The sequence below is a fragment of the Coturnix japonica genome, chromosome Z (assembly GCF_054131305.1).
Source record: "Coturnix japonica strain WE chromosome Z, WE-NBRP24, whole genome shotgun sequence".
NCBI lineage: Eukaryota > Metazoa > Chordata > Aves > Galliformes > Phasianidae > Coturnix > Coturnix japonica.
This window is the reverse complement of record NC_140702.1, coordinates 11,534,991-11,547,290: the sequence shown is the minus strand read 5'-3', so window position 1 is coordinate 11,547,290 and position 12,300 is coordinate 11,534,991. Positions and strand designations below refer to the sequence as shown.

The 12,300-nt window shown below is 49.4% G+C and overlaps 1 protein-coding gene across 1 annotated transcript; it reads left to right on the top strand.

Moving 5' to 3' along the window:
• The first annotated feature begins 3,841 nt into the window (after nt 1–3,841).
• On the top strand, nt 3,842–12,085 carry LOC146753727 (uncharacterized). The gene is made up of 17 exons (XM_085530013.1): nt 3,842–3,929; nt 4,013–4,206; nt 4,412–4,537; nt 4,988–5,115; nt 5,160–5,271; nt 5,584–5,673; nt 5,847–6,026; nt 6,261–6,440; nt 6,586–6,737; nt 7,004–7,151; nt 7,234–7,464; nt 7,608–7,820; nt 8,135–8,311; nt 8,912–9,067; nt 9,219–9,540; nt 9,757–9,816; nt 10,083–12,085. The coding sequence occupies exons 1-17, from the start codon at nt 3,842–3,844 to the stop codon at nt 10,232–10,234; spliced, it is 2,709 nt and encodes a 902-aa protein (XP_085386139.1). The 3' UTR covers nt 10,235–12,085.
• The last annotated feature ends 215 nt before the right edge of the window (nt 12,086–12,300 follow it).

Genomic DNA, 12,300 nt, shown 5'->3' with positions numbered 1-12,300 from the left:
CTGAAAGCCTGGACCAGCTCAAAGACCTATCTTCCTATGGGTTCATGAACCACCTCTCGTAAAGAGATATACTGTTCAGTATATTCAGACAAAGCCAGCACTGAAATCTCATCAGCAAGTGTTACATTAGGACATACGTGTCCAACCTTTTGACTTGCTTGGCTAGCGCTGAGTGAACAAGGATTGTCTTGGGCTGCATACACGCAGGTTGCTCCAAAAGTAAAGCCTCCTCTTTATTTTCTTGGAATCTGCATTACGTTTAGAGCAGCCCGCATAATATACATCCTCCATCATATCTGAAACATCATGGCTGTCCGGTGAAGACCCCAGAGACTGGAAAAAGGGAAACATTACCTCTGTTTTTAAGAATGGGAGAAACAAAGTCCAGGCGAACTACAGGCAGGTCAGCCTAATCTCTGTGCCTGCAAAGATCATGGAGCAGGTCCTCCTCAAAGCTTAGGGCACATATGGGACAAAACAGTAATTGACATGCTGCATTAATGGCTGAGTTAAAACTTTTACCTCGTTGATGTTAGAAAACTGTCAGAAAGGTAACCGTGGGGGAAGATGTAACTGTGAGCAAGTCACCAAAGAGCTTACCAGACTCTTTGATAGACCTTATCACTGTGAAGCCCTGGAAGACCAGAGTGAGAGACAAGAGCAAGCAGTGTCTGTTCGCATCTAAGGGTAGACAGAAGGTTCCATTGATATGCATTGTTAATCCTGTTACTCTTAAGAAACCTTTCATCCTTTACCACTGTTGTCTGGGAGAAGCTGGGACCAATTAACTGATTAGAGGAACTGTTAGAGAAACAGGAATGTCTTGCTTGTAAGTGAACAGTATATAAGATGTATGTGAAACTAAGGAGAGCTCTCTAACTCGACTGAGCACTGACAATTGGCACCCAAACAGGTGCCTGAAACTTAAGCTGAATTGAAGAACTGACCGGTCTGAAGTACGTTGAGAGAAGCGCAAGTAAACTGTACAGAGGGATGCTGAGAGACACGTGGCAGGCATTAGAGATAAACGCAAATAAATCTGTATAAGAGAAGGTGAAGAGAAATGTGGGTGGGTGTATTGAGAAAAAGGCAGGTGCGTTGAGAGAAACGCAAGCAACCTGTACAAGAGCATGTTGAGACAAACGCGGCAGGCATTGAGATAAACACGGAGAAATCTGTACAGAACATGAAGAGAAATGGATGCGTTGAGAGAAATGCAACAACCTGAGGATTCATCATCCCTATCTGCTATGATTGTCCCTCACTGGACAAAGGTAAGAGACTACGTTACCATGGGGAATAACATGACCTCGGAACAACACAATGTCCTAATTCCTTTTCAAATTATTCTTAAGAAATGGGGAAGGACGGTGCCCATTGACATTTTGCAGCCCCTCAAATTTGAAGACATGGATTACCTGATAGTGACCAAAACAAAGGAAATTATGCATAACATGGACAATTAGTTTACTAAACCTTCTCAGACTTAATGGCTATCGAGTTTCTCCACAGAAAACCAATGTGGCACAGCCACCAGTAACCCGTTTGCATTATGGAATCACTGCTGGATCCCGAACCTCTGGGACCAGAGAGGAAGAAAACAAGCTGCCAGACTATGGAACCACAAACAGCTAAGAAGATCCAGACTTTCCAAGGGATGATGAGGTGGTGTCACTTACAACAGTGGAACACTGGTAAAACCCTTCTATGTCTCATACAGGTTGAGAAAGGCGAATAAGATTAACGTTTACCTGTAGTAATTAGACACGGACTCTGTGGTTAGTGCGGAACAAAAACTTTTATTGTGAATGATTAACTTCAATAATATGCACTTGGTCAAGTGCCCTATTAAACATGACTCTCTTGCCACATGTGGCAGTGCTGGATCTTCCATCCTCCCCTGAGGAGGATAGCATTGGAGCTGCGCTCGTCCCTCTGGTGCTGTGCTGTGGTACCCAGTCTGTATTGTCACAAGGGTTGGAACAAGGCACTCGTCTCCATTTTGTTGCACCTCAGCGGTGTCTCCTGCTAATAGGAGATGAGGTCGTAAAGGCTGTCAAACATTCGATTATTAGTCAGGAAGTACCTGCGGCTGCTGGTAACCTGCCATCAGTGGATGCGACAGTGCTGCACCTCTCCATTGTGCCAGGTACCAGAACGTAGTCCCCAATGAATGTCTCACTCTCCCTGACAAGAAAGGAGCCACTGGAGGACCCCGTCCCGGTACAGTACTCCGTCAGCATCCGCTCAGCGATGTGCCGCCCACTGCGCCCTGCTCCCAGCCTTCCATAGAACCATTCCTGAGCGAGATGCAGATCGATGTTGGCCCTCACCTCCTTCTGCGCAGGTCGTCTACCCCGTCTGTTCCAGGCTGGGACAACGTACAGCAGGTTCCACGCTTAGCTTATGGGGTCTTCCACAATTTGAGAATCTGCATTCTGACCAAGAAGGTCTTTATTTTCTCCCAGTAATATACACATTAAAGGAACTGAAGTAAGGGACCTGGACAAATTAATTGAGGGAGCCTGGAAAGTATATAGAAAGAGGGACTGTAATGAAAGAATGGGGAAGAACAACAGCAGCTGCACTAGAGCAGGACTTGAAGGTCCCAGGATGAGTTTTGCCCCCAGTGGACTGAATGCAGCGTGCACAGAGCAGGGTAAAGATGTATGTTTTCTGGTAGATAAAGGTGCATCTCACTCTGTACTGCATCAAGAAGTACTACCCACTGATGATTTTTGTAACAATAGTAGGAGTGATCCACAAGAAGAAGCTTACCAATAAAGAAGGGGGCTAAGGGTAAAGCAAGCAACAATGGGAGTAAGTGACTATAGCTGTAAATAACTTTCTGTGAGTAGTTAAGTTTATATTTCAAAGAGATCTAATGTAGTGGTTGGTTCAGTTTTGTGAGCAGCTGTTCCACTTGGGCTCTGTATCATGCACTGGCCATGCAGATATGGAGTACAAGTGGAAAAAACCCTGCAGTCCCTGGCAAGAATAAAAACAGGAGAGAATCTGTGATGGGTGAGAAAGGCAGAGTGCACAGAGTGAAGCAGGGGACGCCCTGCTGGAACTGCCTACTACATTCACCCCTGTCATTTTCCTTCTCTCTCCATTTAGTGGTTTGCCATATCATAGCTGTCAATAAGTAATAATACGTTAGCTTATAAATTTCCATTTCCCACTTATGGAATTGTCTAACATGTATGAGTGCATATACATTGAATAATTTAGGAACTTTACATGTAACTCTTATGTTTAGTGCATTATCAATCAAGGATTTGATTGAATGATGATGATTATGTTATTAATATAATTAGTGCTGTTGTTTTTATAGTGTGGTAATTGCTTGCTAATAAACAAAAGGGGAAAGTTGGAAGGGAGGATGAAAAGCTAAAAGAGGAATATTGTGAATGTCTGTCAGTTTGTAAGAAACTATTTGGATCATTTATACCCGAGTCCAGAAGGACGGGAGCCTGAGCAGTCCAGCTGCTCTCAGGCCCACTTCCAAAGCTATCTGGGTAAGCAGGCACATGCATCCCTCCCGCTGAGGAGTTTGGTCTGCGCCATTTTAACCGGGCTCTGGAACCAGCCCCACCCGGGTGGGGCAACACGTCACAGTGGGGCCCTTTGTGACCCATCTCTGTGACACCCAGGCATAGCTGGCACTGACAGCAGGCGGCCTCAGTGTCCGTCAGGACAGCGAGGAGACAGGGCAGGAGTGTGCGGGTCTGGCGAATAGCCCCCGAGCGCAGCCCAAGTCATTTCACTTTACCTTTGGCAGTTCCACCCTAGGTTTTCATCCCACAGGATGGAGAGGAAACCTCCTCAACATCCCAAGATGGCCTGGGTGGAGAGTGGGGCTCCCCAGGAGAGCAAATCTCCACCGGAGCACAAAAAAGTGATCAGGTTGAACCCACTGCATAGAGGTGAGTGAGGGTCCCCAGCGGGGTGGGCAGGGCTGGGGCAGCGAGTGTCCCCTGCTTGACACCAGGGCCCCTTGTCCTGACAGGCACAGGCAGACTGTGCCTGTGGAGCAAGCCCAGGGCTGGAGAGGCCAGAGCTCCTTCCTCTGCTCCTGCTTGCCTTTGGCCCCCCTATAGCACTGCTCTCTCTTCTTCATCAGATGCAGACTGGCTGCCTCTCCGTGTACTGGAAATGGATACTGTAGATTACATCGAAGCCTACGACATCACCAAGGAAAAGGTAAGAGCAGCCATCTCCATCTTGGCTGTTCCTGCATCTCCAGATGATCCCTCTGGCTCCGCCTTCAGGCTGCATGAGGGCTGCTGGCCGGGCAGAGCTGCTGCTGTCCTGCAGCTGTCCTGTGCTGCTCCAAACCCCACAACAACTGGTCCCCCTAGCCACGGCACTTCCCACTCACACTCCTCGGTTTCTATGTGCTTGCTAGGATCTGGTGCAGAAGTTGCAGTTCCTGAACTGCATTAGCTCACTGTGCAGCACTGCTGGAGAGAAAGGCTGGACAAAGAGCTTGCCTATCTTCTGCATTGTACAAGATCTGTCACAGAAGATTGAGGTGAGGGGACATGGCATTCAGGTACCTGCACCCTGTAAGAAAGACAGGGCAGGAAGAGAGGGAGGCAGGGAAACATGCACAGACACCAAAGTTCCCCAGATGGGACTCCAGGTGCTGCTGAGACCTCAGCAGTGGAGGCAGACAGCAGCACCAGTGTGACAGGGTTTGTCGAGGGCCACTGGGGAGACCCAGGCCCTACCGGTCAGTGGCAGGTTTTCTGTTGGTGGGTGCTGGCAGCTGCCAGGTGCCATCCTGATTTGATTGTGCTTTGCAGGTTCTGTTGTGTGAGGAGCCCATGGAGCAGCTGAACACAGCTCTAAGATTACACTGCATGAACGCTATTGCTGCTTTGAGGTACCTGCCCAGTCCCTGGTTTTGCCAGCACATCCCCCGGGCACGATCCTGGTGGCCCTGACGCAGCTCCCCGCTAAATCTCGGCCCTTGTCCTAGAGCTGGTGGCATCAGGACTGTCCTCTGACCCAGAGCAGCCCTGTGGGGGAGGAGTCACCTCCTGGCAGGGCTCCCCAACCCTCTCAGGGAGCCTTGCCCAGGGGAGGACCTGATCCACCCGCTCCTCAGTAACAAGGCACTGCTCCTAGCATCTGTGTCTCTCTATTTGCAGTGCAGTGAATGCAATTACGGAGGAAGAGATATTACATCTCTTCAACGTGTGCTGCAGTGTCATCTTGTGCGTTCCTCCAACCACGGACCTGAACATTTGCCTCTACAACAACGTATGTACTGGGCAATCTACTGATTGACCCCATGCCTCTGGGCTGCTGCTTGGATTACTTGTGTCCAGAGATCTATAAAGAATTTTGTGGGACAAGGGAGAAGCCCTGCTTGCCCTCACCCCTCTCACTCTTGCCTTGGGCTTGGCAAACACCCTGTGCTTGTAGCCTGGTCTGCGCGCAGCAGCTTTGCAGGGTGTCCCTGTGCACAGATCTGTGGGTATCCATCCATGACAGCCAGAGGGGTTCACAGCAGTCTCCTGGGTATGAAAGGGAACCCTGAAAGGCTTCCACAACCCACTCTTCTCTTTACAGACCCTGGATGCTATGGATGACATGCTGCAGACTGTGCTAAACAGCTGTCCCACCGCCAGTTTCAATAGGCTGCTGCAGAGAATCTTTGAGGTCTGTCTATTGTGAAGTTCTGCCCCCAGAGCTCCCTTGTAGTAGAATTTTATCCCGCTTCATGGAAACGGCACTGGCAGCAGTTGGAGCCGGCAAGGGACCCCAGCGGCAGTAGCCCCATGATGGGCTTGGCTTAAGCTCAGGGGAAGCCTGGATGGATGCTGTGATTCCAGCTTGGAGCTCAGCAGACCTGCTTCTCCTGGAGTGGGCATCCGCCCAGGGCTAACCAGCAGCTCTTCTCCTCACAGGTGCTGCTGCCTTTCACCGTCTCCAAGACAAAAATTGTGTGTGAGAGGGCTTTAGATCGCATCCTGGAGATTAGTGACTTCATGAATAGCAGTTTCTGGCAGCGGGTAAGGAGACATGAAAATTCCAGCCAGGCACTCTCATTCTTTGCATCCCAGAGCTGCCTCTATGGCTCAGGAGTATCTGTGAGACAAGCTGGGGCTCAGGCAGGAACCCTCAGAATGCTTTTGACCTGAAGGGAGGGTCATTATCCTTCCTTTTGCCTGTGGTCATCCCACTCCAGACGCTATTCTCTCACTCCATTTAACATACCTTCCCTCCTTTTTTCCTTCTTACTGCAGCCACTTGGAGAAAACCTTCCCCCTTCTCAGAGGACAGACATTGTCCTTGTGACCCTGGAGAAGATCACTGGGGACTACAGTTTTGATGAGAAGGAGTGGGCTGACGCTCTGCTGGAACTAGTTTTGAGAGACCATGGAACCTGGCTGATGGATGTAAGCAGTTTGAGGCTGGATTGTCATGCCCTACCCTGCCCGCCACAGCTCTTGGGAATCTGAACCATTTGAAGGCAGCAAAGAGCTGTGGGAAGGGCAGTAGTAACACAGCCTGGGAGGCAAATGGCTGCAGTCCAGTGGCAGCAGCAGTCTCCCTGTGTTCTCACAACAGGTGCCAGAGATCCTGGGATGCATCCACACAAACCTGAAAATCCAGAGCACATCAGTTCAGCAGATCCTGCACTCAGTGCTGGATGTGCTGACCATCCAGTTTCCTACAGATGTGCTGAGGAGTGTGTTTGCTGACCTCCCACAGACTGACAGGTATCAGCCCAAACAGCCCCACACGTTTGTTCCATGTGAAGAGCAGGGCTCAGAATCGGTCTGGTTGCCAGAGCCAAGGAAAGCTGCAGGACATCCCGAGGAGCAGGCCCTCCATCCCACTGTGCTTTCAGTGCTGGTGGGCCGCTCAGGGCTGCAGCAGCCACTACCAACCATGGCAGCCCAGAGCCCCCCATCAGGCTCCTGCCTGAGCCATGGTGCTGTGTCTAAGGCAGCCCTGCTGACACAGCATTGCTCTCTGTTTATAGCACTACCCTGGACATACTGAAGAGTGTGCTTCCCCTGCTGGAAAAGTCTGAGGGGTTCTTGGACGAACTGAGCAACGTTCTCCAGGACCAACAGCTGTGTGAGAGATTTAACACCACCACAGCGGAGCTGGGCCTCCTTCGCTTGACTGTGAGTTACTGGACAAGGCACCGTGCTCTCCTTTAGGGCACTCTCTCCCCAGCTCCCTGCCTCCCCCTGCCTTGCTCCCCAGACCAGAAACCTGAGGCAGGGCTGTTGCAGAGTCAGAGCCATGGCTGGGGCCTGGGAGAGCCTCCATGCAGGCGATGCAGGCTTTATTGCCCGTGGCCAGCCATGGCTGGTGTCTCTTTTGTGCCAGCTCCTGCTGGTCAAGCACTCCACAGAGGCATCAGAAGCTCAGAGGGCAGGAGGAGCAGGCCAGAAAGCCATCCTGCATAGTGCCTGGCCTGGGCGCAGAGGGATGGTGGGGCCCTCCAAAGGCACTGCTACTTCAGGCCAGGCTATGTCTCCCCAGTGCCCTGCCCTGAGATCCAGAGCAGCCAGGAGCTGCAGGGTGCAGAAAGTCCTGCTGCCTCTGCCTGCCTCTCACTGCTGTGTTTGTTTCAGGTGATGCCTCCCACTGAAGAGAACCTGCAGGAGCTGTGTAAGCCAGAACTGCTCCAGAGGCTTCTGAAGGTTGAAAGCCTGCCAATACTCTGGCTGGTGCTCAGAGGCCTCGTACTGCTGTATGATAGACCTGAGACGGTGAGCAGGACCTTGTCAAACAAAGCCCTCCTGTTGGCAGCCTGGCACTGGGGCTGTGGACAACACTGTGCCTTGGCCTTGCCTGGCACTCGGGAGTTTGGGTGATGGTTGTGGTGGGGCCTGGTGGCTGAGATTTCCAGAAGCTTTTCAGATGGGTTACCTGGGGGCCTGTTAAAAAAGGGGGCACAGAGTCCTTGTTCACCCGTCCTCCTTCTCATGCCTTCCCCATACTTGGCACTGTTGGCCACCACCTGCCTGGAATCTACAGCTTCCATTCCTGTGGCAGCTGTGGGCAAGCGAGGCATGTGGCTGCTGCTCTGTAATCAGAGCTTTTAAGCCAGGGTGGCCACTGACCTCCTGATGGAAAGGAAATTGTGTGTTTTGTACAGGCAATGGAAATACAGGCCCTGCTTCCAGGAGTCATGGAGACCCTGCGGTTTGCCAGCACACCCATTACCCTGAAGGTGCTGAATATCTTCAGAAATGCAGTGCGCCATCTGGGGAAGAGGCACGCCAGTCAGTTTACTCTGGAGCTGGCTGAGAAGATCCTGCCTCTTATTAATCATGTAAGTCTGTTGTGGATGGCTTTGCTCTGCGGATGAGTGCTTGACAGGAGTGCCTTCTCCTTTCTTTCCTTCTCTGGGCTCTCAGGAATGAGATGTCTTGTGGGCTCTGCAGCCCAGCAGGCTGTGTCCATGGCAGTGCAGCTTGCTTGTTCTTGGTGATGTCAGACCCCTGTGCTGGATCTCAGCCTGGCACCTCAGCAAAACACATTCTGCCAAGGGTTACTTTCAGAACCTCCACCGCTCCCTTTTCTACCAGTGCCAAGCATTTTCTCCAGGGACCACAGCAGGGATGTGGAGGTTGATCAGGCAGTATGTGCCCCAGAGGCACTGCCAAAGTCCAGCTCTGTCTCCTCCTTGTCCAACACTCCCAGTGTGCCAAAGCAGCTCCACTTTGACCTGCTGGGCTGGCTGAGGGAGCTCTCTGAGGGACAAGCACCCCATGCTTGAAACCTTTTCATTGCTTTGCACGACTGCAATGCACTTTTGTGCAGAATGTGACTCCAGAGCACCTCCTTTCACATCAGCCATGCCTACACTCATGCTCACCATGGGCAGTGAGAGTGTGTTGCTGAGGTCTGAGGTCCTCCTGTTCTCCCTCAGGCATCATGTGAAGTGCGAGAAGGCTCCATCTGCCTGTTCAAGGATGTGATGGATGCTGTGGTGTGGCTTAAGAAGAGAAGCATGAAGAAGACCGTGTGCAGGGGCCTGCTCCCTCTGCTCTTTCAAATGAGTGACGAGACCCCGAGTGTAGCACAGGTACGAATTTCAGACCTGACCAGTATGCAGGCAGTGGTGTGCTGACAGCTCAGCTGTGATCTGCAATTGAGAGCAAGTTGAGCAAGCATTCAGACACTGGGATGTGTGTCTGTGTGTGTGGTGCCATGTCCCTGCATCTGTTGTTCTGTAGGCATCTGGGGAAGCCCTTGTGTCTTGTGCAAATTTCCTGAAGTGGGAGGAGCTCAGGGACCAGGTTCGGCAGAAGGACATAGCGGGGATCATGAAGTGTTTGGTGAGGACAATCAGACAGCCCCCACATTTTTGCTGGGGGAAAGGGAATGCTGGAGGAGGGGTTGCACCAGCAGCTGTGGACACTCTGCAAGCCCCATGCTCTTGTGCTCTTCTTCAGCTGCAGCAGAAAAGAAAGTTAGTGGAAGGCTTCCTGCAGCAGAGCCTGCCATACCTGGAGGATTCTCAGGCCTCCTTGCGATATGCGGCTGTCAGATTCATTGGTGAGCCCAACCCCTGCGTCCCTCTTTGGGCCCTGCCCTGGCAGGAAGGCACAGCCCTGAACCCCCAGGTACACCCTGCCCATGCTGCTAGCCCCAGTGGGTGCCTTGCTCAGGTTCCCTTTGTGTACTGCCCCTGCCTGCAGCACAGAAGGGGAAGCAGCTGGGCTCATGGGTCTGGGGTTGGGGCGTGGGTGTCTGACGGAGCTCTTTCCCTAGGGCTGACTGAGAAGTACTTCGGGGAACAGAGTGAGGAGATGCTGAATAAACTCTGCAGTGGTGAGTGAGGGCAGTGCTGTGCATGTTGGGGCTGGGGGCAGAGCCTGGGCAGCATGCAGCTGTGCTTTGCCCTGCTGCATGGAAATGCTGCAGGGCAGAGGAGCATTCCTGGCAATCCTGAGCAGTGTCTTTCAGCTGACCCCTCAGACTCACATTCCTCCTGGCTAGGAAAAGCAATGAGTGGGGCTGGCATGGTCCTGAGGGGAAGCTGGTGGCTCTCTGCAGACTGGGGAGTTCAATCTCTGCTCTGTTTCTTTCTGTTGCAGCCCTTCAGCCTTTGGAAAATGACACCCATCCGACAGTCCGCTCTGTGGCATCTGAGACAATCCAGAAGCTGACACAGCTAAGGCAGAATGCGGCATTATCAACACGGAGCAGGCTCTCGATATTTAGACGCTTGTCCTGCCTAAGCATCTGAAGTATAGTTCTTGTACAGTAACGTTACTAGGACACTTTTACAGTAACGTTGCAAGGACAAGTATTCCTATCATGCAAGACAGACCCCCTGAACAACGAAAGGAGCCTAGGAGCACAGACATCTCGAAACACAGTACAGGAAACAAGCTGGTTAGAACTGGGTCTGTAGTAAGTGACTGATTAAGGTGCAAAACACACCAGAAAGCCTTTACAAGGAAGACCTGGAGAAGATGTCTGCCCGTGACCGTTAGAGAGCAGCACACATGCACGCAGATTCAGAACCTATCACAATTTCCCTGACTTAATTCGAACTCGCCGTATGTGATCTTGGAACTGTTTAATCAAGCAGAAAAGTTATGGTTTTCCTAGCTTTTGCAAAGCTGAAATGTTGGGCAGCAAAGCTCCTGCTTGCTTATAGTGCTGTGTGCCTGAGCATAAGTAAGTGTCACGTGGAAAAAGACAAAAAAACTTATTTTCTTCACCTACGTCTTGGAGACATAGGAACCCAGACTTCAAGATCTTTGCTTCTGAGTTTGCATTTCAAAACCGGATTAGAAATGATTCTGCAGACTTTCTTTGATGACATTTGACTCTTGCAATAACAACAACACTACTGTTTCTACTACTACTACTAACAGCAACGCAACAACAAAATAGTCGAAGATGAAGCAAGGCACAGGGAGAAGAGTCACTTGAGGAAACTTCTCCTATGAGCTGAGTTGGTGTTAGGGTCCCTGTGCACAAGAACCAAGGATGGAGCAAGCATGTTTTGTCCTCTTCAGAATGAAATATGGTTCTTCTTATTGTCATCAGAATGAGACCGAGATTTCACTGGATTGTTGTGCTAAGCAAACACTTTAGTTTCATAGGTTTGGGACTTGAAGACCTGTCAAAGAACCTTTCAGACCTAATTTCTAAGTGCATAAAAACCCACTTGAATTAGGATTTAATTAGGATTAGGATTTATTCTTTCAAATGGAACTTTACATAATGCTGACTGTTCCTTGGTCTGTGAGGTAGGGAAAGAGGTATTTCTACCACCAAGCTTATCTGGCTTTTCTGTTTTGTTTTATTTCCCGGAAAGGGGCCTGTAAAATCTGAACCATCAGTGATTGCTATCAGAGAGTATAACGTGTTTATATCAGAGAAAGTGGGAAGTAGGTCAAAAGCAAGTAATGCATTGTAATCCCCATTACAAATAATAATAAGAAATAGTAGTCAGTGCAACTCCCCATCTATATTTTGCTGTTAATCAGTGCTATCTTGTTTGTGTTTTGGGTTTGTATCTGCCTAATCAGCTTTTGGTTGCAAGTTAATAAATTGTTGACCTGTAGCTAGATTGCAGACAAAAAGGACTGCGTATTTTTAACTAACAGAAGGCACAAAATATTAATACTGTTCTTCACTCAGCCTTTCCCAGACAACACTCTTTGAATGAAGACACTCAGAAGAATTTGTTGTTCAAGTTACAGATACATTAAGTTGGGAGGGCTTAAAGAAAGAGACATCATATTTACATTTTTTCAGCAATTCTAGAACATGACATAATCCTGTCAAAATAACAGGGGAAAAAAAAATGATTTGTGGAAGTGAAAGAAAAAACTTATTGTTGTGGAGGCAGTAGATAAAACAGGTTACAAAGGAGAGATCTGCTGCACCTGTCTAAGACATAGAGGTTAACCTATATTTTCAGTGGTTTCAGGAATTTGTCTCATATATTAATACTGGCAGAAATATAATTAAAAAATGGAAGTGGCACAAAGATTAGTTGACAAACTGTAATATAACTCAGAGTCCCCTATTTTCCCCTACAGAGAAAAATGAAAGATTGCCATGCAAAAAAATAAAATAAAAGATTAGAAAACAAACAAAAAAAAAATACTGTCAGAATTTTATTGCTTTGAATATGGGTTTTTCTTTTACAAGCCAATGAATTTGCAACTATATGTATACATTCAGTATTCACTGCAAGGCAGACTAAGAGCTGCTAACTATAAAGCATCATTGGATAACATAACAACAACCCTTGAATAGACACAGCAAACACTTGGTCTTGCAAAGATTTAA